The sequence below is a fragment of the Ascaphus truei genome, chromosome 4, assembly GCF_040206685.1.
Source record: "Ascaphus truei isolate aAscTru1 chromosome 4, aAscTru1.hap1, whole genome shotgun sequence".
NCBI classification, from domain to species: domain Eukaryota; kingdom Metazoa; phylum Chordata; class Amphibia; order Anura; family Ascaphidae; genus Ascaphus; species Ascaphus truei.
This window is the reverse complement of record NC_134486.1, coordinates 243177504-243199936: the sequence shown is the minus strand read 5'-3', so window position 1 is coordinate 243199936 and position 22433 is coordinate 243177504. Positions and strand designations below refer to the sequence as shown.

Sequence of the window (22433 nt, the reverse complement as noted above, 5' to 3'; positions counted from 1 at the left end):
AGAAGTGATTAGGAAGATGAAGACATCTATAGAAGAAAAAAAAGCGCAAGCAATTGAAAAAGCAGACACAACAGTTAAATAGTTATGGGTGGGGCAAATACCTGAATGACTTCAGAAGAAAAGTGTTTTTGTAAGACACAGACTTAAAAAAAGAACAATCTAGAGAAAGTGTATCATAATACCTTCAACGAAGACAAGGAAATATCTTCATGTCTTTCACAGGCTCTCAAAACCTGCTTCATTCATCCCATTGTTACATTTTAAACAGTGGTTAAAGCAGCAATCCACACTGCTCAGGGTTTATTTATTTTTTTAACAAACATTCCTTGAACTAGGGTGTGGGATGTGTCCAGAGTTGAATTGTGCTACTTACAGTACGGCTCTCAGGATACACCAGTCCCAGAGAAATTAGCTTTTGACTCCCTTGGACGTTAAGAGGCCAGTCTCACATCATCAGGAGTGACATTGCAACGTTATGTTGGTGACCTCAGTGGCTATCTTAGATTTTAGTTTTATCCGAGCTAATATTCTCTGGAAACATGGATGTTAATAGCACAGTTCAGCTCTGGAATCCCCCAGACTATATAAAACATTTTTTTTTTAAATACAACCTTGGGGCTTTGCTGCTTTAAGCTGCAAAATTGGACAAGGGTAATGATATGCAAATGAGTACACTGTGCAAGTTATCCTTTTTAACCTCTGTAACCTTATTGGGTCTGGTTTGCAATGTCCACATTGAATTTAGATTTAGTTTTGTTGCAAAACTTTGCCAAAAGCCCAGCCTTTTACATTATACAGTATTTAATTTAAAATGACAGTGTTTTGTATTATATACTACACTATATATTCTAGTGCTTCGTATTATTTTCTTCACTTTGTGGTAGTTTTTGAATGCAAATGTTGACAGCTCAAGGCCATAAAAGCTCGTTCACTAGAAAAACGTCACTTATTTTAAAGCTAGTGGGGCAGATTCATCAAAAACTGGTACATTAGCGCACCTGAACCAGCATTAACAACCATTCAAACCAGTGGAAGTTAATTTTAGATCCGGTACGCTAATCCGTACCAGCAATTGATAAATCAGCCCCAGTCTTCTTTAGCCTTTCCTGAGTGTAAGGAAATAAATATATCCTTTAGAACACTTAGGCCTAGATACATCAACTAACTCCATTAAAACAGAGTTAATATCACATCCGGAAAAAGAAAAAAAAAATGCACTGCGTCTTATTACCGCATTGTTATGACGGAAGTCATCGAGATTGTGGTAATAATTTATCGGGTGCAATATTTTACCCCTGGTCACGATGCAGGAATTATCGAGACCATTAATAACGTGTTTATTACCGCATTGCGATCGCACTACTACTATTTCTACCATAGGCTTCTGTAATATCAGTAATTACAGATCCCTATGGTAGAAATAACATTGACTCTTTTGCTGCTTGTGGCTACCAAGATTAATACACAAAGAAACTACACTGCCTACCCCCTTGGCTACCTACATTGCTTGATGTACCATGTGATTCCCTATCTAAAAGATGACAGCATGGCATGGTGCAATTTTAAAGAGAGGGAATCACATGGTACATCAAGCAATCTGATTGGTTGATGTACCATGTGTTCCAGTGACATTATCTACAATGACCCAAGCCACCTACAAAAGGCCTGGGCTCTCGCAGAATCAGGAAGTCCGCAACAGGGCCACATTCGGTATTGAAGAATACCGATGAAGAGAGAAGACAACTTTTCAAAGAAGAAAATAAAGAATAAAACAAGAAATACTCACCAAAGAAGCAACAGTGGATTGAGGGCTTCGGGTCAAGTTGTAGATCCCACGTCACAGGCCACAAATGGCCTTAGATTACAAATACAGCATTGGGCCTTGGATTCTTTTTATGGCTTTTTATTTCTTTTGGTGGCAAATCGGGCTTTTATTGGATTTGTTCCAGGGGGCTACAGCCATGATGATGAGGACGGCCTTCATTCAGGGTGGTTTATATAACTCTTTTCTATTACAGGTCACAATTGATAGCCATTTTGACAATTTAGGCCTACATTGACATGACCTAGGTAGCCACAGTGTCAATCAATGGGTTTATGTTTTAAATGTATTTTTTATTATTTGTAATGTATTTTTATTGGTAATACATGTCTACTGTATTTTGGGTGCTTTGATTTAGCTACATTTGGCAAATAGGGCTATTGGCCATTAGTATAGAGGGGGGAGGCTGGGTGATGGGGTAGTTGCTCTGGGGAAGGTCGTTATGCCGCCAGGGGTAAGGGTTGTGGTAGGGGTTATTTAGTCATGTTTATATCAGTCCCAATATTTGTATTGGTAGCAGTAAAAAATGCGTTAAATGTAGTGGTGCAGCGTTGATGTATTGCACCATAAGAATAATAATTTGGGGGGGGGGCAATAAAACCATATTATGGCTTACCGATGTTTGATGTATCCAGGCCTAAGAGTCTTGTCGCACAGCACCGCTTAGTAAACATGGTATTAATGCGTTAATTTTTTAAAAAGTATAGGTTGACATGGGTGGATAATGTTCCACTTAACAAATTTTATTTTGTTGCACACAAATTGCTTTTAGGACATTTTTATATCCTGTCCAGTTTGAGATGAGTTATTCTCTGCAATACTGGGGCACTCCCACATAATGCTGAACAGCCTGACAACCCCATCCTTGCCATTTACTATTGGGGGTTTTTTTTTCAGACGTTGTCTACATTTGAAAAACTGCTGTATTTAACATATTTCCTAAATTCTATTTTATTAAGCACATTTTTAAATTGGTAGGGAAAGCTTTACACAATGAGTGCTTCCTCATTTTCCATTTATTGCAACTCCGACTTGTGTTGCCAAGCAGGCTGCACATTTCCTAAACTTTCTTACTGACAAACACTATTTTCAACAATACCAGAGGGAACAAAACAGAAAGACATCTGGAAACCCAACTCACCACAACTGAGGTTACTTTCCGCTTTCCTGGCCCATGATGGGATGCTCCAGAAATCATTTTCCCAGTTGACAATGTTCCCTTTCATGTCACAGCTGAGGTTTGAGAGAGCATTTGAGTCCATTGCAACATCCCAGAGACGGAAGTTGTAAATATCCCCTTGCAGTGGCCCTATCTTTGCATCATAGGAGCCTAATATTAAATTTCCATTACCTGGAATAGCCAGGCCCTGTGTTGTTGGACAGGAAACAGTCCTATAGGTATTTTTGGTATTCACGCCAACTTTGTCTGAGTGGCTATCCCAGGCAATGCACAACTGTTCGAATGACTCTCTAAAAAACTCCCCATTTCCAAGTAAGGGCAAACCAGAGTCAAGTATGCACTGTACACCTGAGATGAACAGAGAATGTCCACTTGCAATTTTTCCGAAGCTCAAGACGTCAGTGGAAGAACTCCAATATGAAAAAGCCTTCCAGCCCTCTGAACTGTTACTGGATAGTGTAGCCTCAAAGCATACAGTTAATTGGCTTAGACCAGGGAGAGAAACGTTGCTTGAGACAGAAACAACCCCGGAGCTTCGATTTTGTGGGACGATTACTTTTTGATTTCTCAATGATACTGCCACTATCAGAAAAAAAAAACAGAAAGATATTAACACTAAGCCAGTTACTAGTTAGATAGTTACTAAGCCAGGTTAGTATGTACATATAGTTATTTTTTCTATTTGGGGTACAGCTGAAAAAGGTAAAGCAATAGACATAACATCAATTGTTCATGCTGAAAATATTTAGATATGATTGATAAGTGTAAAACTTTGATAACATGTAAAAACCACTAATGTTGAAGTTAATATTAAAAACAAATCATATTGAAATCATATTGGAAATGTAAACTGCGTATACATTGCCTTTTTTGGTTAGTTCGATTAATTCAGTACATGCACAGCATGTATTTCACTGTCTGTTAGTGATTCTCAAGCACCTCAAACACTTTAACACGATCACTCCCCTGTAGTGGCCCTTACTGTATGCCCAGTTTGTTCTTCCTCCTTCTAGAGTCCTCTTCTTAGACCTTCTCAGGTTTTTTTTTACCTCACAAGCCTTAGGGTGGCAGACATGCTTAGTCTGCAAATTTTGGATAATTTGTACAGCATGTGGCTTTGGCTTTAAACAGTCATTCACTTATAACCCTGTTCTTGATGTGACTTCCCTAAAAGAAGCTGAGGAAGGAACTTTGGCAACCCAAAATAGCATCATAAAAGCATATGCTTCATTTATTTAAACCCTTCAGGGCATTTTCACGTCTCACAACTTTTAGTCCACTAGACAATAAGAAATTACATATATTCAGTGACGGTACAGTACCTGCTAAACAGAGTCTTTGACAAGGTTGGCAGGCTTGAATCATGTTTGATCAAAAGATGCAACCAAATGACTAATTTGTTACACAGACTAAGGTTCAAAATGTAAACATGTCACTAGTATATTTTAGCCCAATTTGGTAGGAGCGCAGGATTTGTTCTTTTGTTTTCCATATATGTCAGGCCAATCCTTTTACCAGCAGCACACTTCTAAAGGGAGGAGCGCGGTAATATGTACAGTCTTCCTTAACAATGAACATGCTGATATACAAAGCAAAACTGAAGGTGACCGCACAGTGATAGAGTCTTCTACGAAGAGTCAGTCAAATCAAGACTCTTCCAGATAATATATATATATATATATATAACAGGACCGAAACGTCGGTTGTATGTGCCTTTTTTTTCAATACATTTATATTTGATATCAATCTGAGTGCTGTCTCGGTTCTTGCTGCGTGGTCTTGGACTCCTGGTCTGCCTGGTAAGGAATCTACATTTTATTCAATATTATATGGGACAAGCACCGGCTTTCTACCTTTATTGCGAGTGACATCTGCCTTTGTATATATATATATATATATATATATATATATATATATATATATATATATATAATATCCAATGCACAGCCGGCACACCATTTGCAAGTAAATAAGTTTTGGTGCTTATCCCATAAAGCAATAACAGACCATACGATACCGGTTGCAACACGACATCAAGGGACAGCACGCAGGTAAGTAAATCATAAATTTTATATATTTGATAGAAGACACAAAAAACGACATTTCGGTCCCCAGTGGGTGGTGCACCCCCTTGAGAAAGGTCCCACTGGGGGACCGAAACGTCAGTTTTTGTGTCTTCTATCAAATATAGAAAATGTATGATTTACTTACCTGCGTGCTGTCCCTTGATGTCGTGTTGCAACCGGTATCGTATGGTCTATATATATATCCCCCTGAGGAAGGTCCCATTCTGTAGGACTGAAACGTTGGGTTTCTGGATGTATTTTTGCTTTCACTAATACACTTTGATTTTCAACATTGAGTGCTGTCTTTTGTTTACCAATCCTTGGAACGGTAACGTATAACTATATATATATATATATATATATATATATATATATATATATATATATATATATATATATATATATATATAAATGTAGCGGTCATGTAAAATGCCTACAGTCATCTCTCCTGCTGGCAGCAAGGCCTGGTAAGTGTGGGCATGCCAGCAGTAATCATGGAGGTTTTCCCTCACACCCTGGTGGGGTGCCCTGTGTATGGATGGGACTGGTCACATGCTCTGACTCCATGGTTAGTGATGTCAGAGGTGTGTCAGCCTCAGAAGTTACATAAGGCACAGCACTGTGTCAAGAGTTAGTTCTGTCAGAGTTCAAGGCGAGTACAGTTGCTGGAAAGTTCTTGCAAGGTTCAGGAAGGAGTTCAAGTTCTGCAGAGTGTTAGTTATGTTATAGTAACTCCATGGGAGGCTGTGTTCAGGGACTTGGCACAGGGCAGTGATTCCTGCGGGAATAGTGAATCCCTCATCTAGGTGACATACCTATCAAAGGGGAGCACGGGCGAGATGATCGGCTAAATACACCCATTGTGGAGGGCAGCTATGCCCACCGTGACAATAAAGATGGAGCTGATCAGAGAAACCCCTGTGTGTGAGAGTCCAATGATTGCACAGGAGGTTGCACCACCGAGGAGTTCCTCGTCAGGATCATCCCCATGCGGACGCAGGGGCCCTGGTGAGGTGGAGGCGCTGCACTGGAAATAGGTGAGACTCAGCACACTACCTCAGCTGCCTGTCTGACGGGTCCTCCCCACACACCATCATGCGGGAGACTCAGGAGTCCTGTAGCCAACAGGTGCACCATCAGGCATATCTACACTGTAATGGGGACCGGTTAGACCACAGGGGCCAATGTGAGATTGGGTGGGTCAGGCCGGGCCAGAAATACCGTTACATATATATATATACCAACACAGAAAATAGAATCCCCAAGAATAGCACTCTAGCATGCAAGAAATGTATCAAAAATGTATTCATCACATACAAACATAAATCAATAAAAAGGAACAGTGGTGTCCACAAAGCTGTAATAATAGTGGCCACTCCTGAGATAAGTGGAAGTGAGGCTGAAATTAGCTTTCCCTCTGATATTATATTCTGATATGATATTCTGGTATGACTTAATGATATGGGCACTTATATATGTCTATAGTTCTATTTAAGTTGTTCGTTTCTCTCTTCCGCCTTAGTTATTTATATATATATATATATATATATATGTTTATACAAACACGCTTTTTGCAATTTCTTTGATCTTTTTGTATTAATTGTCCTTTTAATCTTTTCATTTTTAATAATCTCCCTTTTAAACATCATTGTTTTCTGTGTGTTTCTCATTACTTTTTTATCCTTTCCGGTATTTAGGTAGTTAACTCCTGGCTTACTCTGCCGATCCCTCCAATGAAGGAGGGTCTATGGAGCCAGCCTATCACCACTACCATCTCCAGCTGACTCACTGCTCTGATCACTCCATACGTCACAGCATATGCGACTACTAATACGGCTATCATTAGTCTACACGTTAAGCCCCCGGATGAAGCAGGTGGCGAAATGTGCGCACCGGGGCTTGTTTGTTTCTTCAGGACTCAGTGGTGCCCTCAGCTGTTTCACCTCTCCCTGCTGAATATTGTGTCCCATGCTCCCACTATCCAGGGAGCATGCGCAGTGTGGCGGTTGCGGTTCATTTTCCCTGAACCCACGAGTACTCTCTCGGTTGTGGATGCCTGCTACTCACCTTGCTGGATTTGTGCTAAGTACTTTTTTGTACCTTTTTTGGCTTTGCTGCTTGTCATCTGCCATTTTATATGCCTCTCTGTGTGTGCCTTATCAACTTATAGGGGGCTACATTTTGTTAGCCTTGGTCCCAGTGTTCAGAGGTAAAATCACTGTTTACCTCTACACTTTAATACTCATGTATTATATATTATATATTAGTATAGCTACTGCTAGTTTACATTAGATTTGTGTACCAGTTTCTACTTGCTTGCATCCACACATGAGGTTTCAGGTTTTGTCTCTCGCTCCTGATTTGTGGCATTCGAATTTAAAGCTCATTTCAGTCTCACTTCCACTTATCTCAGGAGTGGCCACTATTATTACAGCTTTGTGGACACCACTGTTCCTTTTTATTGATTTATGTTTGTATGTGATGAATAAATTTTTGATACATTTCTTGCATGCTAGAGTGCTATTCTTGGGGATTCTCTTTTCTGTGTTGGTTTTCATACTATTTTCATCCCCAGCACCGCCAGTAGTGTTTACTATTAACACTTCATTTAACTGGTTTTAGCACATTTCATTATTTAGGTCTGTTGCAGGTTTTTTTTTGTGTTTCATATATACTGTATGTATATATATATATATATATATATATATATATATATATATATATATATATATATATATATTATTGTGGTTCTTTACTACCCAATGTTGATGCCTTTCTTTCCCCTTCAAATAGCAGTAGAAAAAAAACTGAAACATGAGAAGTATTATCCTGTTGATTATTACTGCGATTTGGTGGACATCAGGGATACTCATAAAACTGCATTTCCATGAACTGCGCAGATTCTGGTGGGTTACAGTGTAATTCACAACTAGTTTGTGTCAGGACACAACAGAATGACAGCTCACAGGTGTATCATCAAAATTTGTGCAGCAGGAAAAATGTATTGAAAAAAATCGTTTTTAGAAAACAAATTCTTACATACCTTGACTGTAAGTGGCATTAAAGCCTTTCTTCTGGATACTAAAGTCACTTTGAAATCTTACAACCATCTCATTCGCAGTTGAGTTTAACGATAGGCTTTGTGTGAAACCACACATCTTGGGGGTGAGGGTTTCCCCATTGTATATTGTCAGTGAATCATACATGCAGCCCTGAGCTTCTTCAATCTCAAAATCCACGAACGTGATCTGGATGATGAATCCTGGGGGAGCGCGTATGGTCCATTTGCAATCCAGGCTGCTGGAGTATTGCGATGGGTAGCATGGAGAAGTGAAGTATCCGGAGGGTGTGGTCAGCACTAACTTGCAATTAGAACAACTTAAAACTGTTGGGCAGAAAGAGAAATAAAATGGAAATCAAATAACAAATATCAAAATGTCAACTCATATGTACAAACAAACTAAAAATACAAACATATGTAATTATGAAATGAAGCAATAAAAATATATTTAACTAATCATTTAATTTCTTAAAGTATCAAATGAAAACAACTACTTTAAATAATCAAGTAACAAAAAGAGGAAAGACAAAGAAGAAAACGACAAAGACGAGATTAGGTTCTGCTAGAGAAAACAAAAGCAGTTTATATTTAAAGCACTTCGGTTAAAAATCTGTAATAAAGAAACCTTCTGAGAATTCAAATAATGCGCATATTGAGACAGATGGTAACATGTATTATCAGAATTGTAATTTCTCTACTGTGCTATTTTTTTGTAAAATTGTGCAAAAAGTTACACATTTAGATATCCAAAAACATAAACATACTTTTTAATTGCCCAACATATTTAGTACCAATACCAATGCTGAGCAACTTACTATAGTGAATATACCCCAGTAAATATTTTGGAGTAAAATCATACATAGAACTACATTACTGAGGTGGTGTAAAATAATTATAGTTTTAGCCATCATAACTATGTAACCCCCTGTGTGATGAGCTCACACACTCACACTGGCAGGTTGCTCTCCAATGTGCTCTGGACATGTGACTGTGGTGGACATGAGAGCAGCCAATAATAACGGCTGTGGAAGAGGAGGGACTATGAGGGAGAGGAGCCTTTGAAAAGGGGGGCGGCCATGTTGGATCAGATCTGCGCAGACCTGAGTACTATCAGGTTCAGTCAAGGACTGCAGAGATTGCAAGTGGCAGCAGGAGCAGAGAGCTAAAGGTCCAGACATGGATAAGGGATCAAGCGCCGCCGGAGGGGACCCGCAACGGCTTCAAAAGCACAGTGTTACCGAAGCATCCATTTTCGAACAACAGGCCTGCAACAAGTTCAGTGCACTACGAGCTCCCACGGTTTGCTGGCACCATCACAAGCCAACATATCCATGATTGGTTTCGCTACTACACCACTCTGATGACTCAAACCCCCGCAGCGTTATTGGGGACTTGCATACTGTGCGTAGTGATCCTCACATGAGGATCACAAGGTACCAGAGTCAGTAAGATATAAGTAAACTAATTGTAACCCCCCCTACTGTGTCTGTGTTCTTCCTGCCGTCTGACCGTAGGCATTGTATGGCCAGTAAGTTATGAACAGGGCCCAGCCTCAGGTATAGTTATAACTAAGTCTGAGAGCTACTGTAAAAGTAGAGGGGTTACAACTACATTTTGGTATTTGAAGTCTGAACAGCAGAAAGGACCCTATATTTCTCTCTCATTTTTCAACAGCGTATCTAGTAAAATAAAATGACAATCACTAATTATGGAGAGGTCTGGAAATGAAATGTCCCAGCCCTGCCAAAAGTTGTACCTAACTTCCATTTTCAATCACCTGGGTGGGCCCCCTCTCCTGCGCTTGCTAGGGCCTGGACAGACTTCGCACTCCCGCTCCACAGGTATGACCCGGGGGAAGGCATAGGGCAAGAGGGAGATATTGAGAGAGTTGGGAAGATTGAGAGAGATTGGGAGAGAGAGAGTGGGAGAGATAGATAGAGAGAGAGAGAGAGAGAGAGAGAGAGAGAGAGAGAGAGAGAGAGAGAGAGAGAGGAGGGAGGGAGAAAGACAGACGGAGATAGAGAGGGGGAGAGAGAGACATGTGGGTGAGTGAGAGAGAGAGAGAGAGAGAGAGAGAGAGAGAGAGAGAGAGAGAGAGAGAGAGAGAGAGAGAGAGAGAGGGAGGGAGGGAGGCGTGAGGGAGTTGGGGAGAGAAAGGGGAGAGGGAGAGAGAGGGGGTAGAGTGAAAGAGAAAGAGAGGGTATTTAAGGATGTACAGTACATAACAAATTTAATTCATACTAAGGGCCAGATTCACCCCTAAGGGAGACATTTTAATGTTGCTTCTCTGTAAATGTGTAATTGTACAGGGTTTCAGGGTAATTTGTGCATTTTTTGTCTGATGTTCATTGACCTAATTTTTGCAGTTTCTGGTATCTGAGTTAGGCAATTCCCATATTAGAATAAATCACTTCTTTGCCATTCATCAGTTTTTGTGCCAGATTTATCACAGCAAAAATCCTATTGCTTTCTATGGGGCTCATGTCTTAAATAAATATGGAACTGTTTTCTGCTGTGATTATGCCCAACTCTTGCAATTCAGGAGACGGTTGTAAACAGACTCTCTTAATATGCATCAAAATCAGGGCTCGATGACTGAGCCACTGATTGAGCCACCTGTGCTGAAGCAGGGATATCCATAAAACCTGACCTGTTGGTGGCCCTTGAAGACTGGAGTTGGCCACCCCTGCTCTAAACACCCTTTCCTTCGTATTGATATAAAGAGGCCCATATGTCGGTGCCTTGCAGACCGGAAGTGATGTTTATATCATGTCACTCTGTCTTATGAGAACTGCCAGGGAGAAGCAGTAACTACAGTCACGTGTTGCTGTAAAGTAGTGCTATTGTGTAGTAATTGCTCAAATCCATGAGGGCAAACCAAAGCAAAAGCTGTGCAAATTATATCAAAGTAGAAAATATTCACGTGTTTCTTCGAATTCAAATGTTGTACATTTTAAATGACAACTGGACACTTTCTTTATATATATATATATCACACTTATTAATGTTATGGTGGGTAAAAAAAGTGACAAAAATCCTCCACAGTAAAGCATATAGCAAATGGAAATATTACTGTATGTTCATTTGCATGTCTTAGACAGGTCTGCAACCCTGTCTTTCACCATTATCTCCCAGCACTTCCACTGCAGCAAGGGATTCTGGGAAATGGCATGCAAATGAGCACACAGTGCCACCTTTTGTCTCAAGCTCATATTACATGAGCAACCCTTAAGCCAATGCTCCGGACAACTAAACCAAGCCATGTTTTTAATGATAACCAATTACACACATACATATGTTTATACATGTGTACTTCATAATTCACTGGTTATACCTAAAGGCTGGTCTTGCTGGGGTTCCCTGAGGGGATAGTTGAGCAACATTGCTCTAGTGTAGGCAAGGAGTCTTTACGAAAGTGTGATAAAAGACATTGGCCTGAGTAAAACATGACATCAACATTCTGAGCATGGCAATGGTTTGCAAACTTTCGCTACTGTCTGTTTTGTTTCCTCTAAGATTAAGTAGATGTTGAAGGCTGTCAGTGTAGTGATAACATTCATCATCATTTTGCAATGCACCATGTGTCCCATCAAACCTGCAATCTTGCTTTAAGTCATGATTACCGCAAAGTTTACTACTATACTGTTGTACTGTACTGTATTATTTTGCTTTGAAAACATAGTATTTCTTGAATTATTAAAGGCTCAATCCTAACTAATGACTATCATATTTATACAGACTGTTCCGATTAAGTGGCAACATGTGATTCCCCTTCATTTCTTAGTGATCAAACGTGCTCCCAAATATTACAGTATGTACATATGGTTCATAAAAGCAAAAAATGGAACTGGAACACTGTGGGCCAGAGAACAAAATACCAAGACGCCATCTTCAGAAGTATGCTTTGTCCTTGTGTGGACTTGGCTCTGTTTTTCTTTAAATTAAATTATAATAATAATCATAGAATATGAAAGTTCTGAAATTCTGCTATGGAAAGTAATATGTTTGAGCCAAAGTTGAGAAAACTGCTTTTAATAAAAACATATTTTTTGCACATCCATCTTTTGCTTTAGAAATAGTCCAAAGGGTTCATCTGATTGAATCCACTTGAACGGATACTTTGTTCACTGAAGTGTGAAAATAATTAACAACTATAATTATTGTTACCATTATCAATAATAATATATTAAACATCTTTTTCAATGCTTCAAGTAACATCCCACGAGAAGTGAATGGCTAGTAACACTGTTGATGACTTTCACACTTTTGTGAATATACAGTTACTGTACCTACCCTATTTATTCTTGTAATTTGTGCACCAAAATACTCAATGGGCCTCACCCCATAAAACTATTTTGGGGATTAATCTAGAAACAGAAAAAGGAAGAGTCTAAAAGAGGTTTTCCTTTCATTTTATTTATTTTTAAAAGAAGAATATTGAACTTCAACTTACACTGTAAGTTTAGGTATTGTGACAGTGATAGAGCAGAAGGAGGGTTAATCCTTGTAGCCCTGACTAATTGGCTGCACCTGAGGTTAAGTCAGGCTCTGTTTAAAAGGCCTGCTTTTACATTGGGCAGAGGGAGACCAGGGAAAGACGGCTGGCGGCTGCTAACAGGGAGATTAAGCTGGCGCACAGTACTCCAGTGAACAGGGACATTTTCAAAACAGTACGCTTTATCTTGTGTGACCCCAGCTCCAGGGTAGCAGAACTGGGGTGGTCAGTAAAATTTGTAGTAGTCATTTGAGTAGTCATCAGCTAATAGGTTAGTTAGAGCTCTAGTGGGAGCTAGGCTTTTATTTTGTGGTTATGTTTATTTAGTTAAAGGACCAACGCTCTATTTCTGTTAACAGAGGACAGGGATCCTGTACTTAAAGTAAACCTCAGACCTTCACTAGGTCTTCAATACTCGACCTTCACTGATTCTTTTGTGAGGTTCAGAGCATGGAGAAGGAGGGCGCCTTGTCACAGTATGAATTAACTAATGTAACGTTACGTTAAGTGACTGTATTAAGCTTCAAACAAACTTTTGTTGATATGCAACATTTTGATAATGCTTCATTTGCTTTTTATTTGCATGTTAATATCACTAACATCTGTTAGCGCTATGCTCTTTATAGGGAAAAAAAACATGACTTCACGTTTCATTGTTGTTGTTTTTTTTGAAGATACACTGTTAGTCTTAACCAAAACCATGTCCTAAACCGCAACACAAAAAAAAGTTTAGAACCAAAACATGAATGAGAGTACCTACGCTTAGTTTATACCGTATATAGGTAATTTGCACCAAATTGCAATAAATCACCCAAAAAAGCGCACTGTAGATGAAATGAAGTGACAATATACCCAAGTAGCACTATAGGGCTGATGCTATATGATCTGAAGCAACCGATTGGGTAATTTCCTGACAAAATCCTTATTGAGGTCAATGGGAAATCTTGGCTAAAAATGGCCCAATCGGCTACTTTGGATCATATACTGTAGAATCAGCCCCTATATTTTGCTTTCATAATTATATGTTCCCTACATTACAATATTTAGCATAAAGTCCATGTTTCAGACACAGCACGAGTACCGTAAAGTAAGGCTGCGGCTCCGCTAGCGCTGAGCGGGCGGTGCTTGGCGAGGTGACTTGCATATGTACAGGTAAACCCCGTTATAACGCGGTCCTCGGGGTCCACCCCGAGACCACCGCGTTAGTAACGGGGTCGCGGAAAAAAAATGGCCGCCGCATCAGCGCATCTTCACCCCTTCACCCCGCGGGACAGGAGATGGGAGGGGGGATGCCCCTCCGGTCCCGGCTTCCCCCTGTCACCGCGTGACAGCCCACGGGACAGGAGATGGGAGGGGGGATGCCCCTCCAGTCCCGGCTTCCCCCTGTCACCGCGTGACAGCCCGCTGGACAGGAGATGGGAGGGGGGATGACCCTCCGGTCCCCACTTCACCTTCTCCCCACCGTTGTCCCCGCTTCCTGCGCAGGAGGAGGGGGGGGGGCGGGTGTTGGTGCTGGTGTGTGTAAGTGTGTGAGAGTGTGTGTGAGTGTCTGTGAGTGTGTGAAAGTGTGTGTAAGTGTCTGTGAGTGTGTGTAAGTGTGTGTAAGTGTGTGTGAGTGTCTGTGAGTGTGTGAAAGTGTGTGTAAGTGTTTGAAAGTGTGTGCGAGTGTGAGTAAGTGTGTGTAAGTGTCTGTGAGTGTCTGTGAGTGTGTGAAAGTGTCTGTGAGTGTGTGAGAGTGTGTGTGAGTGTGCAGTGTGTGCAGTGTGAGCAATGAGCAGTGTGTGTGCAGTGTGCAGTGTGTGTCAGTGTGTCAGTGTGAGCAGTGTGTGTGCAGTGTGCAGTGTGTGCAGTGTGTGCAGTGTGAGCAATGAGCAGTGTGTCAGTGTGTGCAGTGTGAGCAATGAGCAGTGTCTGTGCAATGTGTGTCAGTGTGAGCAGTGTGTGCAGTTTAAGCAATGAGCAGTGTGTGTGCAGTGTGTGTCAGTGTGAGCAGTGTGTGCAGTGTGAACAATGAGCAGTGTGTGTGCAGTGAGCAGTGTGTGTGCAGTGTGTGCAGTGTGTGCAGTGAGAGTGTGTGCAGTGTGAGCAATGAGCAATGTGTCAGTGTGTGCAGTGTGAGCAATGAGCAGTGTGTGTGCAGTGTGCAGTGTGTGTCAGTGTGAGCAGTGTGTGTGCAGTGTGCGCAGTGTGAGCAATGAGCAGTGTGTCAGTGTGTGCAGTGTGAGCAATGAGCAGTGTGTGTGCAGTTAGCAGTGTGTGTGCAGTGTGTGCAGTGAGAGTGTGTGCAGTGTGTGCAGTGTGCAAAAAAAAGAGTGTGAGAGTGTCTGTGAGTGTGTTGAAAGTGTGTGTAAGTGTGTGTAAGTGTCTGTGAGTGTGTGTAAGTGTGTGTGAGTGTCTGTGAGTGTGTGAAAGTGTGTGTAAGTGTTTGAAAGTGTGTGAGCGTGTGAGTAAGTGTGTGTAAGTGTCTGTGAGTGTCTGTGAGTGTGTGAAAGTGTCTGTGAGTCTGTGAGAGTGTGCAGTGTGTGCAGTGTGAGCAATGAGCAGTGTGTCAGTGTGTGTAGTGTGAGCAATGAGCAGTGTGTCAGTGTGTGCAGTGTGAGCAATGAGCAGTGTGTGTGCAGTGTGTGTCAGTGTGAGCAGTGTGTGCAGTGTGAGCAATGAGCAGAGTGTCAGTGTGTGCAGTGTGAGCAATGAGCAGTGTGTGTGCAGTGTGTGTCAGTGTGAGCAGTGTGTGCAGTGTGAGCAATGAGCAGTGTGTGTGCAGTGTGTGTCAGTGTGAGCAGTGTGAGCAATGAGCAGTGTGTGTGCAGTGTGCAGTGTGTGTCAGTGTGAGCCGGTCCCGGCTTCCCCCTGTCACCGCGTGACAGCCCACGGGACAGGAGATGGGAGGGGGGATGCCCCTCCAGTCCCGGCTTCCCCCTGTCACCGCGTGACAGCCCGCTGGACAGGAGATGGGAGGGGGGATGACCCTCCGGTCCCCGCTTCACCTTCTCCCCACCGTTGTCCCCGCTTCCTGCGCAGGAGGAGGGGGAGGGAGCGGGTGTTGGTGCTGGTGTGTGTAAGTGTGTGAGAGTGTGTGTGAGTGTCTGTGAGTGTGTGAAAGTGTGTGTAAGTGTCTGTGAGTGTGTGTAAGTGTGTGTAAGTGTGTGTGAGTGTCTGTGAGTGTGTGAAAGTGTGTGTAAGTGTTTGAAAGTGTGTGCGAGTGTGAGTAAGTGTGTGTAAGTGTCTGTGAGTGTCTGTGAGTGTGTGAAAGTGTCTGTGAGTGTGTGAGAGTGTGTGTGAGTGTGCAGTGTGTGCAGTGTGAGCAATGAGCAGTGTGTGTGCAGTGTGCAGTGTGTGTCAGTGTGAGCAGTGTGTGTGCAGTGTGCAGTGTGTGCAGTGTGTGCAGTGTGAGCAATGAGCAGTGTGTCAGTGTGTGCAGTGTGAGCAATGAGCAGTGTCTGTGCAATGTGTGTCAGTGTGAGCAGTGTGTGCAGTTTAAGCAATGAGCAGTGTGTGTGCAGTGTGTGTCAGTGTGAGCAGTGTGTGCAGTGTGAACAATGAGCAGTGTGTGTGCAGTGAGCAGTGTGTGTGCAGTGTGTGCAGTGTGTGCAGTGAGAGTGTGTGCAGTGTGAGCAATGAGCAGTGTGTGTGCAGTGTGCAGTGTGTGTCAGCGTGAGCAGTGTGTGTGCAGTATGCAGTGTGTGCAGTGTGAGCAATGAGCAATGTGTCAGTGTGTGCAGTGTGAGCAATGAGCAGTGTGTGTGCAGTGAGCAGTGTGTGTGCAGTGTGTGCAGTGAGAGTGTGTGCAGTGTGAGCAATGAGCAGTGTGTGTGCAGTGTGCAGTGTGTGTCAGTGTGAGCAGTGTGTGTGCAGTGTGCGCAGTGTGAGCAATGAGCAGTGTGTCAGTGTGTGCAGTGTGAGCAATGAGCAGTGTGTGTGCAGTTAGCAGTGTGTGTGCAGTGTGTGCAGTGAGAGTGTGTGCAGTGTGTGCAGTGTGCAAAAAAAAAGAGTGTGAGAGTGTCTGTGAGTGTGTTGAAAGTGTGTGTAAGTGTGTGTAAGTGTCTGTGAGTGTGTGTAAGTGTGTGTGAGTGTCTGTGAGTGTGTGAAAGTGTGTGTAAGTGTTTGAAAGTGTGTGAGAGTGTGAGTAAGTGTGTGTAAGTGTCTGTGAGTGTCTGTGAGTGTGTGAAAGTGTCTGTGAGTCTGTGAGAGTGTGCAGTGTGTGCAGTGTGAGCAATGAGCAGTGTGTCAGTGTGTGTAGTGTGAGCAATGAGCAGTGTGTCAGTGTGTGCAGTGTGAGCAATGAGCAGTGTGTGTGCAGTGTGTGTCAGTGTGAGCAGTGTGTGCAGTGTGAGCAATGAGCAGTGTGTCAGTGTGTGCAGTGTGAGCAATGAGCAGTGTGTGTCAGTGTGAGCAGTGTGTGCAGTGTGAGCAATGAGCAGTGTGTGTGCAGTGTGTGTCAGTGTGAGCAGTGTGTGCAGTGTGAGCAATGAGCAGTGTGTGTGCAGTGTGCAGTGTGTGTCAGTGTGAGCAGTGTGTGCAGTGTGCAGTGTGTGCAGTGTGAGCAATGAGCAGTGTGTCAGTGTGTGCAGTGTGAGCAATGAGAAGTGTGTGTGCAGTGTGCAGTGTGTGTCAGTGTGAGCAGTGTGTGTCACTGTGAGCAGTGTGTGTGCAGTGTGCAGTGTGTGTATAGTGTGAGCAATGAGTAGTGTGTCACTGTGTGCAGTGTGAGCAATGAGCAGTGTGTGTGCAGTGTGCAGTGTGTGTCAGTGTGAGCAGTGTGTGTGCAGTGTGCGCAGTGTGAGCAATGAGCAGTGTGTCAGTGTGTCAGTGTGTGCAGTGTGAGCAATGAGCAGTGTGTGTGCAGTGAGCAGTTTGTGTGCAGTGTGTGCAGTGAGAGTGTCTGCAGTGTGTGCAGTGTGCAAAAAAAACGGGAGCCACGGGAAAACCGCGTTATTACCGAATCACGGTATAACGAGGTGCGTTATAACAGGGTTTACCTGTATATGCAAGTCCCCGCTCATGCGATGTGTGCTTGCGTATGCGCGGGCACACACGCGATGCGCTTAAGTAAATAAAAAATTTATATTTACCCGCTCGCTCAATATTCTGCAATACTGACTCCCCTCCCCCCCCCCCCGCGCGCGAGCAGACGCAGGACACCCGCCACGCATGCTTTGAGTGCCAGCGCGCTCAGTGCTAGTGGGGCCGCAGCCTCATACAGTATTTATTTGCATACGTTTTTAGCAAAAATTTGTTTATTGGGTTTCATCATTGTTTTGTTTTTTATCTGAATTGAAAACTTAGCAAATATTTTAAGGAAAAGTTGTTGTTTTCTTCCTGCATAATAAGGCTGCTGACATAAAAATTGTAACTCTTGCGCTCCCCACGAACAAGGCGGGACCCCGGTACTGAGGTGGGAAAGTACAAGACTGCGCACCCACAGCATCGGAGGCGCACCTGGCGAGTGGATAGTCAGCGTAGCCGGGTCTGGGTAGGAGAGATCTGGTTAGTTGTGATACTTCCCAAAGTCCAGGGGCAGAGCCAGAGGGATGGTCTATGTCCGTTGAGCCGTGATCAGGGGTTGGAGCCGGGAGAGTGGTAGTATATCCGATAGCCGTGGTCAGGGATGGAGAGGTGCGGGTGTTCAGATGCAAGCCGGGGTCGTTATCCAGAGAGGGTCCTAAAGTAAAGCCGAGTCGGTACACAAGGGAAGCAGCAATGAAACAAGGTGCAAGGCACAGCAATCGCTGGAACACAAGGCTACACAGGATTATGCTCAGCAATGAGAGAATGAGCAGGCAGAGTTTAAATAGGAAACAGGAACCAGTAGCAAGGGGGGCGGAGCAGAGGCGCGGCCTCTGCGGAGAACAGGATAGGCTGCTGGAGGCAATACTGGCACTTGACACGCAGCTGGGGAGCGGTGCACACGCCGCGCGTGAGAGGTGTGTGACGTGACCGGGGGGGGCGGAGCCAAGCTTCGTGGTACCGCGTGAAGAGCTGTGGGTGCGTGTGCGCTCTGTAACCAGAGCAGGGATGCGCGCTGCAGAAGGTAAGGAGGGAACACGCCGCAGGGGACGCGTTCCCCGATTCCTTACAAAAATACAGCCCTACCAAACGTAGGTCAGTATTTGACTCATACTGTACCAACATACAGTATTAATAAATGATCTCCACAACGTGACTGCATTATTCCAAAGGAATGATCTGAGCCCTTTTGAAGATATCTAAATTATCTGCAGGGAGAAGGAGCGGCTCAGTGAGTTAAGACACTGACTGGCACTGAGCTTGAAGCAGGGAAACCTGGTTGAATTCCTTGTGACCTAAGGCAAGTCACTTTATTTCCCTGTACCTCAGGCACAAAAAACCCCCATAAATCGAAAGCTCCACGGGGCAGGGACCTGTGCCTGCAAAATGTCTCTGTAAAGCGCTACGTAAAACTAACAGAGCTATACAAGAACAATCTATTATTATTATATATTCAAATAGCTTTCAAAAGTAAAAGTTAAACATATGCCTCTTTCTAGGATCAGGCTATTGAATCTGGGATGTTCCAGGTATTAATCTAAACACCATAATAAGAACATTTTACATTTGGGAAATAGCAGAACGTTCTAAAATTAGGATTCTCCACTCAAACCCTGTAACTTATGAATGTATTAAACTCTGTGAAGAGTTGTATGGTGTAAAAATAAAAATATCAGCAAACTGCTGTATAATAGTAAAAAGATCATAGATAAACGCCTTGTTTTTTTCCATTGTAAGAAGTGGTAATAGGGTAGTGAAGATTGACCTCGATGTGCAAACATTTCAACCATTTACTCTCCATTTCATAGTAATGAATAAACAAGCGGCTCTAAAATTTTGAATCAAACAGTTATAAATATTACCATGGTAATAATATTAAATGAACTAGATTTTTCTGTCTTATAGCAAGTGCTAAAAACAAGAGAACGATACTGCACTACGATACTGCGTAATCTGCCACCGACTTAAACTGCATTACATAGAGGATCATGGTACGATAACCGGCACTGGATAACCGATAACTGGATCTTAGGGAATCTCGGACCATGTATCTAAACAAGTGCAAGAAATATCACCAGATAAATCAAGTAATGCGAGTCTTACTCATTAGGGCTCTGTTTCACAGTCACGCAAAATGATGTAAATCTCATGCTGACGAGAGACCCAGAGATAAAGTCCTAAACCCTAGTCTTCGTGGCGTAACCCTGCCCATTCACATGGAAACCCTTCACTATCACGTCATAGCCCGGCCCATTGTCAGCATATTGAAAAATATCTAATTTCCACTAAGTTATCATAATGACAGTGTTTTGTAATTGTAAATTGCTATTTGTATTTTATTTTACATTTGATGCAGTATTTCAGCAACAATTCACAAACTGCATTATGTTGTGGTTACCATGAGTGAGTTCATATTGAGCAATGGCTTGTTAAACTAGTGGGCAATGACAGAGAAAAAATGTCATGTGTCCATTCAAATACTTTCCTACCTTTTGCATTCCATAGATGATTGAAATGCATCAAACAATGCATTTGGAAAATAACATACCAAAAAAAGTAATATCCAAGGAAATACAGAAAAGTCAAATTCCCAGTAAAGCATCTTATGTAAGCCTTCTTTTTTTCCTTAGGGTTATTAGTTTAAATAGTTAAACCTCTCATATTGTGTCAGTGGAGACAGAGTACTGTATGTTCTAAATGTACGGAAGCCGTTTCCTGCTTGCCAGAAAAAATATTTGTCTGAGTGTAACTTAAGTCTTCTCATGTTCCCGTGTTTTAACTCTCGGTCAAGGCAATTTCAGAACTGAAAATTTGAGTGAAGGATTTCAAGACATCTTTGCGGAGACAGGGGACAAGAAATAACATTCTCCTAGAAGAAAGTAGCATTCAATGATCTCGATTCTCCCCTATGAATGAAGATATTTCAAACCAGCGTTTATCTGCTTTCTTTTCATATTGTACCCTTGCTTATAAAACCAAAATGCTGAGACACCTGATCGGCTGATTAATAAAGTCCAGTAAAGTTCCTATAAGCCCGAGGTGGGCAACCCGGTAGCCAATCGCCACAACTGGCGAATTGGCCATGAAAGTTTGGCGAATTTGAGTTTGCCATCTCCCACAGTAAAATAAACTTTTTTCCTGATGGCGTGTGCTGTTTTCCGCTTTCTGAATGAGCCAATGAAGCGAACCAGCAGCAGGTGATAGCGCTGAGGTGAGTGACGCAGACAAACAGTGTGTGGTGTTTTAAATGTTCGATTGAACAACCTAATTTCTCAATTTTTACATGGTGTGGCTATTTTCACTTCTCATTCGCCACACCTGTGGCTACATTGAAAAATAGGTTGCCCACCTCTGCTATAAGCTAAGGAGATGCTCAGTAGCGACTTCGCAGTGCAACACAGGAGTCAATCAGCAAATGTTGCACTATTCCCTTATTCATTGTGATCGTTGCCAACAGTGACGTAACTACCATGCCACCAAACTCCGCAATACGGGGTAGGGGGATCTAGAGAGCACAGGGGGGCCCTGTTGCCCAGTCCTGGAAGTTGGACCCAAAGTCGGTTCCTTGCCGGCTGCTTAGGCCTGGATTATCCATTGGGCACAATGGGTACAGTGCCCAGTGCCACGAAGCTCCCAAGGGCCTATGAAAATGTTTTAGGCCCAACAAAGTCTTAGATGAATCCCCAATGAGAAAAGAAATCTGTTATATCAAACTTAAACATTTGCTTTAATTAAATGACTGTACAAAAAACGTTTTATTATAATAATACATCTAGAAATGTTTAAGTATATATACACATGCATGTAATGTTAAATTAAACTGAGCTATTATGGAAAGTTGAATAATCAAGAATTAATAATAAGTAGCTTAAAAGCATAATAAAATAGTAGAATGTAGAGTGTTGGATATCTGAATTAAGTATAATGATATTGGCTCTGACTTAAGAAAATGTACATTAAATATTAATCCTGTGGCTCTTTTTGTTAACAAACTCGCAGACTACATCTTCCAATTAATTTTTCTCCAAAAGCGCATTCTCAATTGAGAGTAGTGCAAGTGGAGATAGTTGTTTCTGGCCTACAATAATGAGAGTGCCCAAGGCCAAAAAAAGACTTTAATCCATGTTTTTCTGCTCTTTGCATGATGCGGGGGCCGACTTCCCTGTAAACAGACAATCCCTCCTCCCCCCTGGCAGTTTCCCTACTCCAGTCTGCAGCAGCTCAAAGGACAAGAGCATGCCAACCCCCCTCCCCATTCCCCACCCAGGTAAAACAGTGAGTGACTGTTGTTGGGATCGAGTGTGTGTGTGTGTTCGTGGGGGGAGGGGTGTGTGTGTGTGTGTGTGTGTGTGTGTGTGTGTGTGTGTGTGTGTGTGTGTGTGTGTGTGTGTGTGTGTGTGTGTGTGTGTGTGTGTGTGTGTGTGTGTGTGTGTGTGTGTGTGTGTGTGGAAATTGAGTAAGAAGCGGCGTTGTGCGAGGGAGACAGGAGGAGGAAGAATGAGTGAGAGGGAGTAAGAAAGGGAGTGAGATACGGGGGAGAGAGGGGGACAGTAAAAGGGGGTGAGTGTGAGAATGAGAGGGATGAGGATGAAAGGGGGGATCTGTGAGGGCTGAGAGCAAGGTGTGTGAGGGGGGGTGCTCGTAAGGGCTCTAATATGGGGACAACGGTAGCAACAAAATGTATTTTGTTTTTTGTTTAGGGGGCCCTTTCAACATTTGTGAGGGGGGTGGGCAAAAAATGAAGTTACACCTCTGATTGACAACAATGCGGGCCGTTTCGATTTCTCATGGACCTGTGAATT

General features: G+C 42.7%; 1 protein-coding gene across 8 annotated transcripts in view; it reads right to left on the bottom strand.

Annotated features, from left to right (window-relative positions):
• Positions 1-22433, bottom strand: part of ADGRG6 (adhesion G protein-coupled receptor G6) — a 147213-nt gene that overhangs the window by 66449 nt on the left and 58331 nt on the right. For all 8 annotated transcript variants that reach the window (XM_075597108.1, XM_075597111.1, XM_075597110.1 and 5 more), the window contains exons 3-4: positions 8112-8453; positions 2964-3584 (exon numbers count right to left, since the gene is read on the bottom strand). In XM_075597108.1, the coding sequence (XP_075453223.1) occupies positions 2964-3584; positions 8112-8453 (963 nt within the window). The remainder of the gene's footprint in view (positions 1-2963; positions 3585-8111; positions 8454-22433) is intronic.